The sequence below is a fragment of the Ahaetulla prasina genome, chromosome 4 (genome assembly GCF_028640845.1).
Source record: "Ahaetulla prasina isolate Xishuangbanna chromosome 4, ASM2864084v1, whole genome shotgun sequence".
NCBI lineage: Eukaryota > Metazoa > Chordata > Lepidosauria > Squamata > Colubridae > Ahaetulla > Ahaetulla prasina.
Genome location: NC_080542.1, coordinates 14,522,182 through 14,536,218, shown reverse-complemented (window position 1 = coordinate 14,536,218; position 14,037 = coordinate 14,522,182). Strand labels below are relative to the sequence as shown.

At 38.5% G+C, this 14,037-nt stretch overlaps 1 protein-coding gene across 1 annotated transcript; it reads left to right on the top strand.

Moving 5' to 3' along the window:
- The first annotated feature begins 1,684 nt into the window (after positions 1-1,684).
- On the top strand, positions 1,685-12,176 carry LOC131197963 (vomeronasal type-2 receptor 26-like). The gene is made up of 7 exons (XM_058182469.1): positions 1,685-1,869; positions 2,253-2,538; positions 4,022-4,873; positions 7,172-7,399; positions 8,041-8,167; positions 8,351-9,195; positions 12,075-12,176. Exons 1-7 carry the CDS (start codon positions 1,685-1,687, stop codon positions 12,174-12,176), a joined length of 2,625 nt encoding a protein of 874 aa, XP_058038452.1.
- The last annotated feature ends 1,861 nt before the right edge of the window (positions 12,177-14,037 follow it).

Sequence of the window (14,037 nt, the reverse complement as noted above, 5' to 3'; positions counted from 1 at the left end):
AATATCCTTGTTGTGACTCGTCCTCCCTCCTCTCTTCAGCCGGGCCCCTCCCGTCTCCAACCAGGCCTTTTATCAGACTCTGAGTCTGATAATGAAGATGAACAGCCTGTCATGCTTCCAGCCCCCGGCCCTGGCCCCATGCCCGGAGAGGATTCCAGGAGTGGGAGGACAAGCCCGAGAAACCTCACTCATACAGCGTGTGTTCCTTTGGCTCAGCCGTCAGAGCAGGAAGCCAGCCAGGTATTGGAATTGCTCAGGCCTACTCCTTCTGACCCCTCCCTTTCCCAGACAGCAGATCCAGCAGAAGACAATTCACAGTGGGAGGATCCTCACTTCCGGAGATCTGAGAGGTGATGCCAGCAGAAGGAAGGGAGGGGCAGGTCTGGATAAATGCTGAGTCATGGAGTCACACCCCACAGCCTATATAAAGGACCTGCTTTTGGCATTCCAACCTTGAGTCAAGCAAAGTCTTATCGAGTTTGCTGATACCGGACCCTATCGCTGAAGTCACAACTTGGACTCCTGCCTGCCCTGATAACCCTCGAAGGGACTTGGCAAGCTGCAGAGGCTTCATTGCCAAGTTTGTCACGGACTTCCTTGACTCGTTTGTTGGAGTGGGGGGTGGGACACGACAACCCTTTAGTGGGAATCCTACCAGCACATGTTGATTACTTGCTTTGGGTTCTGTGTTTTGAGTCCATAGGAATCTAGTGTCAGAAGTGGGATTCATAACCTACAAGCTGGGATCAGAGAGCAGAGTGCTAAGGTCGTGTGGGACATCCAGATACAGAAGGCCTGTAGGTGCTGGCCAATCAACCAGACACTGTGGTAATAGACAAGAGCCAGAAAAGAAAAATAGTGATAGATGTAGCAGTGCTAAATAGCAGCAACATCAAGAAAGAGTATGAAAAGCTGGAGAAGTACTAGGGCCTGAAGAAGGAATTAGAAAGCACAAGGAGATTAAAGATCAAAATGGTTCGGTGGTGATAGGAGCACTTGCGGTTGTAATTCTTAAGCTGCAAGAGTTACTGAAGTGGTCACTTCACTTCAACAGATAACCTGGAAAAGTGACTTCCTATGTTTATATTATAGTTAACTTGGAAGTTACCTCTGTTAATATGAGGCCTGTTGGGTTAAAGAGTAGTTTTAGCTAATAATTAAAAATAAACATCCTCTCTTCTGCCCTTGTAATTCTTAGTTCTATTCTTAAAGCTGTGTCAGCTGTATTGTCTACTTCTATTTCTGTTTCCATATTTGTACACCGATATAGATACATAAGTGATTTCATTCTTTTTTCCATCACTTCCTATCTCAGAAGACCACTTTTTTTTTGAGTTGTGAATGTAAAAAAACCCTATATAGATGCTTGTCTCTCTATCATTAAATTAAATTAGCCTGTTTGCATCTTCCAAATCCTATGGGACTCCAAGGCAAAACAATAATGTGACCATGACAGCATTGTTAATGTTTTCCATGACATTCAATCTAGAAGCCCTTAGAAGTCTGTGAGTATAAACAGTGGTAGATATTACTGTCTATCTTGTCTGAAAAACAGCTGATGAAGTCATGTCAGACTATTCTGCTTGGGAACCTTCAAGAATCATGTTGCAGACAGGGACATCTGTATACCGGAAGAAGCTTTCTATGGATGATGGTAGCATTGATGGTATCATTGTTGATAGTAATGTCTCAAGTGGCATGTCAGGAATCTAATGTTCAATGTGAACACGATGAGCCTGCTCCTATTCGTTACACATATCATCAGCTTGCAGAAGTTAGCATTGGTAGCATCATTTCTGTGGTCTTGTCATTTTCTGATCCCCCTGATTTCAGTCGACATCCTTCTCAGGAGCTTCAAGACGGACTTCTGTATGTTCCTAATTGATTGATTTTTCCAGCTCTGAGTCCAACTGTTCTGTTATAAGATGTTCAGAACATTTTTCTTCTGAGCTATAATAACTAAACCCAGAAACACATTTTTTTCAAACATACAATACCTTGATGTATTTTCAATGTAGGTCAGAAGTCCATTATGACAAATGATATCTAATTCATTCTAGGTAGAGAATATAGATTTCTGTACATGATATACATACAATTAAAATCTGAGGGAACTGTATTACCTATGATTAATATTTAAATTGCTATTACTAGTAGGAAAATTGAGTTTCTTTCTTTGAGATATAAATCTGGAACATTGGCCATAATCTGAAGCAGATCCTTTTAAATGTGTTATGTAATTCTTGTTACAGAATATTTTATCAAAACTACCAGCACATTCTGGCTTTAGTGTTTGCTATCAAGGAGATCAATGAAAATCCTCAGATCTTACCTAATGTCACATTGGGCTTTCACATCTATAATAGCCATTTTAGTCCAGGTTGGACTTACCTTGCTTCCATGAGGCTTCCCTTCACCCAGGACAGATTCATTCCTAACTACAAATGTGGGGTCCCCCAAAATTTGGCTGCTGTCCTTACGGGACCTGACATCTGTCTCCATGGGGCAACTGTTCTGAACATCTACAAGGTTCCTCAGGTAAGAGTGACGACTGACTACCTGAACAATCTTAGCATGTTAGCTTTTATGATAAAGAACATATTCAGATCGTATACAAATTTTTGATAGATACCCATTAGGAAGTTGTAAAGATTTATTTAAATAGTAAGTAGAGAGAAGAACTGCCCTATATGTCTATTTCAAAATAATAAGAAGGAAATCAACCTGCTTAAATCCAATACTTAGGGATCCTCCTCCAGTTGTAATAAAGTCTCTATATCCTATAAGCCTTGGGAAACCTCTCTTCACTTCTAATCCAGCAAGTCTGTATTCTTCTCCAGTAGAAAAGCAGAGAAATTTGGCATTTTGAAGAAGACAATAGATAGGCTGTTTTAAGTGTCTTGAGCATCCATGGATGCTTCCTTCTGTATGCCAATAGCATCTCCGAAATATCGGGAAAGATTGGAGTAGGAAGAAGGAAAAGAAATTTTGGACTCATAGTCATTCATTTCTGCTTGTTTGGATTGACAAATGACTAATGACAACTTTGGCCAGAATGTGTTTGTCATATGTAAATATTCTGCAATTCCAGGCACCAAATTCAGATCAGCATTAATTTTTCCTTTTCTAGTACAGTTCGTGTGTGTGTGTGTGTGTGTGTGTTTTCCATTTCTTTACAAAGGCAATAAACACAATGAGAGTTCTTCCACAAAAAATATTGCTTTCACTCCTCTATCCTGGATGTGTTTGGAAATGAATATCCCAAAGATGCTTTTTTTCAAAAGGCAACTGAACTGTCCGTTTTTTCTTTGAAGACGTTTCACTTCTCACCCAAGAAGCTTGTTCACTTCTGGCTGGATGGTCCGGGAATAGAAAGATTTATACTCCTTGCGACAGCTGGTCCTTTGCATTCTTTTAGTGAAGGTTTATCTGTGTCATCAGGATCGCTTGAGTGGTGCAAACGGGTATGGAGCCTTCTCTGAAAGGACTGTGTTGTAGACTGGAGAGAGATGATGTTCTATCCCTCCCCCTCTGTTGAGAGAGGTCTGTTCAATTTTGACTTAGATGGCCTCTTTGACCCCTCTTTCAAACCAGTGGTTCTCTCAAAGTCCAAAATGTGGACTTTGCTGTATTCAAAAGAGTGGCCTCTGTCTTTTAAATGCAGATGGAATGCTGAATCTGGTCCTGATGTTTTTGTTCTCCTATGTTGTGCTATGTGTTAGCTGTCTGCAAGGAGTATATTCCCCACCATCCAGTCCCCACCATCCAGTCAGAGCTGAAGAAGCTTCTTGGATGAGAAACAAAATGTCTTCAAAGAAAAACCACAAACTTCAGTTGCCTCTTGAAAAAAAGCAACTTTGGGACAACCATGACCTGGGTGACAGACAAGCTCCGTAAAAATTTGGAAATTAATGCAAATATTTGGAACATATTTTAGTATCTAAGCTCAAGGACACCCAAGGATTCAACACATTTTTAGGGATTCACAACAATCTTTTTTTGTTTTTTTTGCTTCCTTTAGCTGACCTATGGCTCTGCTCCACTCATGGATAAAGAGACTCAAGCAGTTTACTTCCAACAAATGTTTCCAGAGGAAACCCACCAACGTAGGGGCCTCCTCCAGTTACTGCTGTATTTTAGCTGGATCTGGATCGGAGTTCTTCTTGTGAATGATGACAAAGGAGAGAAATTTGTACAGGAGGTGCTCCCTACATTTTCCCAGCATGGCATCTGCTTTGATTTCATACAAAAGTTCCCTAAGGTAGATTTTTACGTTGATTTTAATGATCAAATAGGTGAAGGACTCCATATATATCACGTTCTCATGAACAGCACAGCCAATGTCGTAGTCTTAAGTGGTGAAACGGAGTCTTTATCACTTCTGAGAACGTATCTCCAAATGGCAGAAGTGGAGGATATACCAAAAAAGACAAAAATCTGGGTTACAACAGCTCAGACAGATTACACTTCGATTTCCTTTCATAGATCATGGGATATCCATTTCCTGCAAGGTGCATTATCCTTTGCAGTTCACACAAAGGAGATTGAAGACTTTCCGAAGTTTCTCGAAAGCATAAGTCCTATCAGCAACCAGCATGATTATTTTAGGAAAGATTTCTGGGAACAGGCATTCAACTGTTTCTTCACCGATTCTGAAAGAGAGAAGTCTGAGAACGAATGTACTGGACAGGAGAGGCTTGAGATCCTTCCCACATCTGTGTTTGAAACACGCATGAGTGGCCAGAGCTATAATATTTACAATGCAGTTCATGCTGTAGCACATGCTTTGCAATCTCTGTATTTATCAAAGTCCAGGCAAAGAATATTAGTGAAAGGAAGAAGGCAGAAGTTTCCGAATCAAGTGTTATGGCAGGTAAGTTGTAAAGCAGAGAAATGTACCTTACGTGTAGTAGCAACATCTGCCTATAAACTTTAATGAATAATACTTGTAGGACATTGGTATGATTCTTAAAGTGAAATATACTACTTACTTACTGGAATATTTTTATGCTCTTATTAAAATTATAATCGATAACATAATAAAAGAGTTGGAAGGGACCTTGGAGGTCTTCTAGTCCAAGCCCCTGCCCAGGCAGGAAACTCTACACCACTTCAGACAAATGCTTATCCAACATTTTCTTAAAAATTTCCAGTGTTGGAGCATTCACAACTTCTGTAGGCAAGTTGTTACACTTATTGATTGTTCTAACTGTCAGGAAATTTCTCCTTAGTTCTAAATTGCTTCTCTCCTTGATTAGTTTCCACCCATTGCTTCTTATCCTGCCTTCAGGTGCTTTGGAGAATAGTTTGACTCCCTCTTCTTTGTGGCAGCCCCTTAGATATTGGAACACTGCTATTATGTCTCTCCTAGTCCTTCTTTTCATTAAACTAGACATTCCCAGTTCCTGCAACCGTTCTTCATATGTTTTAGTCTGCAGTCCCCTAATCATCTTTGTTGCTTTTCTCTGCACTCTTTCTAGAGTCTCAATATCTTTTTTACATCATGGCGACCAAAACTGAATGCAGTATTCCAAGTGTGGCATTACCAAGGCATTATAAAGTGGTATTATTTTGTAGATAGTCTACAAAACTATTACAGCAACCTTTTGAATATTCTTCAGTCCATCAAATTAACTGTTATAAAGATGAGTCTATAAGTAGATGGAAGGAGATGGTCCTCTCCAACTGTAAAAATGGACTAAAATCCATTGAGTTACAATGTTTGCTCTAAGGGTCCTAGTTCACTATTGTTTATTCTAAAACGAAGCAGAAAATATGTTGGATGTGTTCCTTTTACATATTCTGTTCTCATTATTATAATATATTTAGTAAGAGTTACTCTTGTTTATCCTTGAATAATACCTCAGTAAGTTGGAATGAAGGAAGTAGTGTGATACATTGGAGAAAACAACCATGGTTTAAGATGATAATTTATGGGTTTAGGAAATTCATGGAAAGTATTAATTTATCTGATCATTTCAAATAGTTTAGTATATCTTATACATACTTGGTACAATTGCCACCTGAAAAAGTCCTGATGAAATTGTTAAATTTATTAAGATTGTGATGAAAAAAAATTGTTAAGAGAATACAGATATCCCTAAAGGCACCAGAAGAGTTTGCCTGTTATAATGCCCTCCTTTCTAACCATCTGTAGATACCATATTTTTTGGCGTATAAGACACACTTCCCTCACAAAAGAGGCTGAAAATTTGGGTGTGTCTTATACTCTGAATGTAGCCTTTTCGAAGCTTTTTTCCAGCCCTAATGAGGTGCTAGCAAGTGAAGCAATCTTCTGTGCTTCACCTGCTTTTCTCATTGCTTCTCTCTCTGACAATCAGCTGTGCTTTAGAAGCTGTTTTTCAGCCCTAATGAGGCGCTAGCGAGTCAAGCGATCTTCCGTGCTTCACCTGCTTTTCTCATTGCTTCTCTCTCTGACGAATAGCTGTGTTTAGGAAGCTGTTTTTTATCCCAAACCCAGCGTGTGTGAGCACATGCCCAAAACCAGCGAAGTAATGTGTTGAAGTTAGCCAGATGAATGCCTGGTAGGCAGATTTTTTTCCCTATTTTCCTCCCCAAAAACTAAGGTGCGTCTTATACTCTGGTGCGTCTTACACTCCAAAAAATAAGGTAATCTTCTCTGACATTGTAAAATAATTTGGAAATTGAAATTTTGGGTCACTTTGGGTCACCTCTGGGATGTAGGTATATAATGCCCCACTTGAAACACCATAGCCAGGCAACAGAAAAGAAAGAATTAGAAATAACTGTTTCTAGAAATAAAAATATCTGTTCCTTACTAGCTGGACCTGAGCTAAGTATTTCATTGTAGCCTTCTTCTATATCTGAATTTTGACTGAACACAAATAACCTCTAAGTGGGGTGATTGTGACCAAAATCAAGGTTTATGTATATATTATTTGGACTACAAAGTGTAATTTTGTAGATTTTTCAGATTTGGTTTTGTTTTATTTTGTAATTCTCTGTTTACACATTTACATTTTATTATATTAATATGATATTTTGCTTCCACTTTGTTTTCAAATGATTGTTGTATTATTTGTTTGGTGCTAGTCTATAACTAAAATAAAGTAAACAATAAATATCCAGTATAAATCCATCCATCCATCCTTCCTCCCTCCCTCTTTTTATCTCTATCTCTGTATTATAGCTCCATTCCTTTCTAAGAAGTGTCTCATTCAACAACAATGTTGGTGAAAAGATCACTTTTGACAAAAATGGACAGTTCATTGGCGGATTTGATATTATCAACTGGATCACATTCCCAAACCAGTCCTTTATTAGGGTCAAAGTTGGAAGAATAGATCCCACAGCTCCACCTGACAAATTCTTCAATGTCTCTGTGGATTCCATCACGTGGCCAGTAGGATTTCCTCAGGTTAGTTGTATGAATGTAGGTTTGTCTGCCTTTGTTTATACAGCATAAAAATGGCACTCTATTGATGGACAATTCATAGCACCATCTCTTGGTTAACCCATGTAGAAATCCCATGGGAAAAGGAAACTAGTGCAGAATGCAACAGACCATCTAGTCAATGACTACTAGATTATTTGGCATATATGAAAGGACTATTCTCTGTGCTCAGTTAGTTACCAGATCTGCTATCATATGCAATTAAAGGTGCTGGTGTCAACCTTTAAAGCCCTTCATGGCTTAGAACAAGGTTACTTGAGAGATCATCTCCCCAATTATTTCAGTGCATTCAAGCTGGGAATATATTTCAGGTTCCATCAGACAAAGAATGCTTAAAGCCTATAAAATGTCCGTTTTCTACTCTAGTTCCCCTAAATTGAAATATCTCTCTGTGGATGCCATCATTGCCCCAATAATGCTGGCCTTTCCTAAGACCCTAAAACTATGGTTTTATGTCCATGCTTGGGGCTCTGACTGTGTTAAGTGAAACCCTATTTAGCTGTATGAGCGATATAAGTTTGATATTTCTTGGTTGCTTTACAATTTAATTTTTATAATGCTTGAAACTCATATATCAAAAATATTTTTTTTTAATTTCTTGATAGGCACCACCTTGTTCTTTATGTAATGATCCTTGTAAGGCAGGATACAGCAAGGTCAAGAAAGAAGAGGAGTCATTTTGCTGCTATGATTGTCAACCATGTCCAGAGAGGAAAATATCAAAGGAGAAGGGTAGGAGATTTAAGATATAATGGGGCTAAGCATACAGTACATATTATCGTTATACCAATTGCCACCTTAAATGGCCCTGATAAAAGTGTCAAATGTGGACAATTTCAATGGAGAATGAATTAAGTTTTCTGTATGATACTGTGTATAAACCAGAATGTACATCTCTCTTTTTTTCTTTTTCAGACATGGATGACTGTTCTCTGTGCCCAGATGATCATTATCCAAACCCTGACAAAAATATATGCCTTCCAAAACAGATTAGCTTTTTATCCTATGAAGAACCTGTGGGGATCAGTCTTACTGTCCTTTCTCTTTGTTTTTGTTTTAAGACAATTTTGGTGCTTAAAATTTTCATTAAACACAGAGATACTCCCATTGTCAAAGCCAACAACCGGAATCTCACCTACATTCTCCTTGTTTCTCTCCTCCTCTCTTTCCTTTGTGTGTTTCTGTTTATTGGGAGACCCAGCAAAATTTTGTGTCTTCTGCGTCAACCAGCTTTTGGGCTCATCTTCTCTGTGGCAGTTTCTTGTGTATTGTCCAAAACCTTTGTAGTGGTTCTAGCATTTATGGCCACCAAACCTGGCTCCAAAATGAGGAAATGGGTGGGTGGACGAATGGTCACTTTTATTCTTTTTTCTTGCTCCCTTGTTCAAACCACTATTTGCACCATATGGTTGACATTTTTTCCACCATACCCAGATTTTGATGTGCACTCCATGTCTGAAGAAGTCATCCTGGCTTGCAATGAGGAATCGATCATGTTCTACTGTGTTTTGGGCTTTATGGGTTTTCTTGCTCTGGTTAGCTTCTCTGCTGCTTTTTTAGCTAGGAAGCTACCTGATAGTTTCAATGAAGCCAAATTCATCACCTTCAGCATGTTGGTCTTTTGCAGTGTTTGGCTTTGCTTTGTTCCAACTTATTTAAGCACGAAGGGGAAATATATGTTAGCTGTGGAGATCTTCTCTATGATCTCTTCAAGTGCTGGATTATTGGTGTGCATCTTTCTTCCCAAGTGTTTTATCATTGTGATGAGACCAGAGCTGAACGATAAACACCAGCTCATGAAAAGAAAATTATAAGTCATCTTTCTTTATATATATGTCTGATCATTTTTCCAAGTATACATTTAAGCCAGAGAGTATATGGTATATGCAATGTCCAGAAATATTTTACAAGAAGAGTTCTCCACTCCTTTGATCACAACAAAATACCTTATGCCACCAGACTTGAAATCCTGGGTTTAGAAAATTTAGAACTCCGCCGCCTTCAGCATGACCTGATTATAACTCATAAAATCATCTGCTACAATGTCCTTCCTATCAAAGACTACTTCAGCTTCAACCACAAAAATACACGAGCACACAATAGATTTAAACTTAAAGTGAACCACTCCAATCTTGATTGTAGAAAATATGACTTCAGTAACAGAGTTGTTAATGCCTGGAATGCATTACCTGATTCTGTGGTCTCTTCTCAAAATCCCCAAAGCTTTAACCAAAACCTGTCTACTGTTGACCTCACCCCATTCCTAAGAGGTCTGTAAGGGGCATGCATAAGAGCACCAGCGTGCCTACCGTTCCTGTAGTTATGTTCCCTTTGGTTGTATCCAATTCGTATGGTTACTTCATGCTTATACTTATATATATTGTTGTGTTTGACAAATAAATAAATAAATAATAAATAAATAAATAAATAGCGGAATGGGACATGTAGCCACAGCCAACTCGCATGGCCAACTCATTACAATCAATTCATTGTGGGACAAACCACCATGGCCAACTCACCACAGGACAGTTCACTGGGGGCAATTCAACTATTCAATTTAAATATTTAAAATAATTTTAAAATATTTTAATTTCTAATATTCACATTTCATTTTGTCCCTTTATTTAATCATTCTATTCCATTATTTCTTCAATACAAGTGCAATTCTTGTCCTTCTGTGAGTTTTTCCATGGTGAGTTGGCTGCAGCAAGTGGTCCTAGAATCATTACGTAGAACTTTATGTTTCAGTGCCTGCCTTATCATAAAGCTTCCTCTGTATGATTTAGATGGGTCTGACCTTTTTATCTTCTTCAAGGATGTGAAGAACTTCATTTTCTCCTAGATGTTCATTTGCTACATATATTTATTGCATGGTACCTTGGATTTTTTATAGTTTGTGTTCTGTTGCTTGTGTTTCCATTATATTAAATTCCAACAAAACATAGTTATGTCCACCCAAAGTTCTGGTAACTTCAACCCCTTCTATCACTTTTTCTCTGTTATCAATAGCAATAACACTTAGTCTTATATACCGCTTTACAGTGCTTTACAGCCCTCTCTAAGGGTTGTAAATGTGATGATGGTAGCTGTAGTAGAGATTGCCTTGAGAATCATTTGATTCATGACAGGGGTAAAAATATGCAAAATCTTATATAAAATCATCAAGAGGTTCCAGAGAAAGGTGTTGAATGAAAGCAACAGGACTGCAAAAGACATAGAGCAGAGAAATAATGCCAACAATTCTGAGATCTCTAGACTGAACATATTTATGATGAATAGGGAGAGGTTTAGTAACATTGCCATCATGATTGGGGACCTTACACAAAGAATAAATACCACCATGTTGACTGAAAGTCTTCCTTCAGTGTACGAATAAGCCTGCTTCCACTTTGACAAGTGCATATTCGCTTGGTGAGTTCATTACAAATGCATATTTCCAAATGGCAGAGTTTGCCATGTTTCTCTCAATTGTTTTGAAGACCAAACCAGACAGTGTAATGTATTAGTGTTCAAGGGGAGAAACACGTGTATGTCTACAGCCCCAGTTCTGAATGTTTGAAGGAATATTAATAACATCCTAAGCCTTTGTTCATGTTCTTCCTCTGATACTCTCAAGGATTTTGGGGAAAAAAATGAAGATCTTGTCTAACTGGATAATTTACAAGGTACAGGAGGCATGTAGGGGCTAGCCAGACACTTGGTAATAGACAAGGGCCAAAAGAGAACAATGGTGATAGATGTTCCATGTTTCCTTGAAAATAAGACCATGTCTTATATTTTTTTGAACCCCAAAATAAACGCTTGGCCTTATTTTTGGGGAGGTCTTATTATTTTGGGGTGTGTGGAGCAAGATGGGTCTCCTCTTGCCATCTTACCTGATTTCCAGTTCTGCGTTTAAATATTTTCAAGGAGGGCTTATTTTCAAAGGGAGGCTTATTTGAGCGCATCTGCTCAAAAGCCTGATTGGGCTTATTATCAGAGGAAGTCTTTTTTCAGGGAAACAGGGTAGCAATGCCAAATAGCAGCAACGTTAAGAAGGAGTTTGATGTTGTGACCCAGGCCCAAGTAGGAAATAGGAAACTCAGTCAGTGTAAAAACTAAACAAACTTTATTAGAACAGCTGAGAATGAGTTAGTTCAGTAGTCCAACTAAATTAAAGCAAATTCCTCGCAACACAATTCCTCAGTCCTATCACCAAACTTGGTCCAATTAGGCAAACTGCCAAAGGTCTTTCTTGGCAAAAGTTCAGAAGACACCTGTACAAAACAAATGCAACAAGACAAAGCTATCAACGTTGTTTTCCGGCAAAGAGCCCAAACGCCACTTCTGGTCTTTTAAGCCTTATGGGAGGGGCCAATCATCTCTTGGCCCTACTCGTGAATTGTCCTCTTTGCTTTAGCTGCTCTTGCCTTCTGGCAGCTCTTCTCATGCATGAATTAGGAACAGGCTCCTCCTGTTCGTCTTTCTCACTACTGTCAGCCTCTGGAGGCTCTGGAATCTGCACATCACTCCCCAATGGCCTTGGCCCCACCTTTGCCTTTGATGCAGAGCCCTCATCCAGGCCTTCCCCAGCCTCCAGGACTGGCCCATGTTCTTCCTCAGCCTCATTGCTATCTGACTCCGTTGCCACCTCCACAAGCTACTGCGGACCACAACATATGAGAACCTGGAGAAGTACCAGGACCTGAAGAGGGAATTAGAAAGCACAATGAAATTAAAGGTCAAAATGGTTTGGTGGTGATTGGACACTTGCTATGTGACTCTTCCTAAGGTGGAAGAGTTCATGAACAGTCACTTCACTTCAACAGAGAAGCTGGAAGAGTGACTTCCTATGTATATACTATAGTTAACTTGGAAGTTACCTCTGTTAATACGAGTCCTGGAGGGTTAAAGAGTAGTTTTAGCTAATAATTGAAAATAAACATTCTGTCTTCTACCCTTGTAATTCTTAGTTCTACTCTTAAAGCTGTGTCAGCTTTATTGACTACTTCTATTTCTGTTTCCATATTTCTACACTGATATAGATAAATAAGTGATTTCATTCTTTTTTTCATTAACTTCCTATCTCAGAAGACCTCTTTTTTTTTAGTTGTGAATGTAAAAAAATCTCTATACAGATGCTTGTCTCTCTATCATTATGAAATTAGCCTGTTTGCATCTTCCAAATCCTATGAGACTCCAAGGCAAAACAATAACCTGACCCTGACAGCATTGTTAATGTTTTCCATGACATTCAATCTAGAAGCCCGTAGAAGTCAGGGAGTATAAACAGTGGTAGATATTACTGTCTATTACTTGCCTGAAAAACAGCTGATGAAGTCATGTCAGACTATTCTGCTTGGGCACCTTCAAGAATCATGTTGCAGACAGGGACATCTGTATACCGAAAGAAGCCTTCTATGGATGATGGTAGCATTGATGGCATCACTGTTGACAGTAATGCCTCAAGTGGCATGCCAGGATCCTAATGTTCAGTGTGAACACAATGAGCCTGTTCCTATTCATCACACATATTATCAGCTTGGAGAAGTTAGCATTGGTAGCATCATTTCTGTGTTCTCGTCATTTTCTGATCCCACTGATTTCAATCAGCATCCTTCTGAGGAGCTTCAAGACGGACTTATGTATGTTCCTGATTGATTGATTTTTCAGCTCTGAGTCCAACTTTTCAATTATATGATGCTCAGAACATTTTTCCTCTGAGCTATAATAACTAAACCCAGAAACACCTTTTTCTGAAACATAGGATACCTTGATTTATTTTCAATGTACATTTTATTTGCCACAGGAAAACAGATCAAAAGTCTGTTATGACAAATGATATCTAATTCATTCTAGGTAGAGAATATAGATTTCTGTACATGATGTACATGCAATTAAAATCTGAGGGAACTGTATTACCTATGATTAATATTTAAATTGCTGTTGATGTAGCAAAATTGAGTTTCTTCAAGATATTAGACATTGGACATGCCAATCATTTGAAGCAGACACTTTTAAATATTTTATGTAATTCTTGTTACAGAATATATTATCAAAACTACCAGCATATTCTGGCTTTAGTGTTTGCTATCAAGGAGATCAATGAAAATCTTCAGATTCTGCCAAATGTCACGCTGGGATTTCATATCTATAATAGCAATTTTAGTCCAAGTTGGACTTACCTTGCTTCCATGGGGCTTCCCTTCACCCAGGGCAGATTCATTCCTAACTACAAATGTGGGGTCCCCCAAAATCTGGCTGCTGTTCTTATGGGACCTGACATCTGTCTCCATGGGGCAACTGTTCTGAACATCTACAAGGTTCCTCAGGTAAGAGTGATGACTGAACTACCTTACAGTGTTAGCTTTTATGTTAAAAAGCATGTTCAGATTGTATACAAATTTTTGATAGATACCCATTAAGGAAGTTTTAAAGACTTATCTAAATAGTAAGTAGCAAAAGAACTGCCCTATATGTCTATTTCAAAATAATAAGAAGGCAATCAACCTCCTTATTTTATTTATTTATTTTATTTATTTATTTTGTCAAGCATGTATCAGATAACAGATGTAAGTATAAATATGATTATGAATACATGAAAGTGATGCAAATAAAAGTGG

What these genes read in the sequence shown, in the direction of transcription:
- LOC131197963 (XM_058182469.1), top strand. Translation starts at nt 1,685, where the DNA reads ATGTCTCAAGTGGCATGTCAGGAATCTAATGTTCAATGTGAACACGAT. An exon ending in CGAATCAAGTGTTATGGCAG is followed by an intron (nt 4,874 to 7,171) that starts GTAAGTTGTAAA and finishes TCTGTATTATAG; the next exon opens with CTCCATTCCTTTCTAAGAAG. An exon ending in GGCCAGTAGGATTTCCTCAG is followed by an intron (nt 7,400 to 8,040) that starts GTTAGTTGTATG and finishes ATTTCTTGATAG; the next exon opens with GCACCACCTTGTTCTTTATG.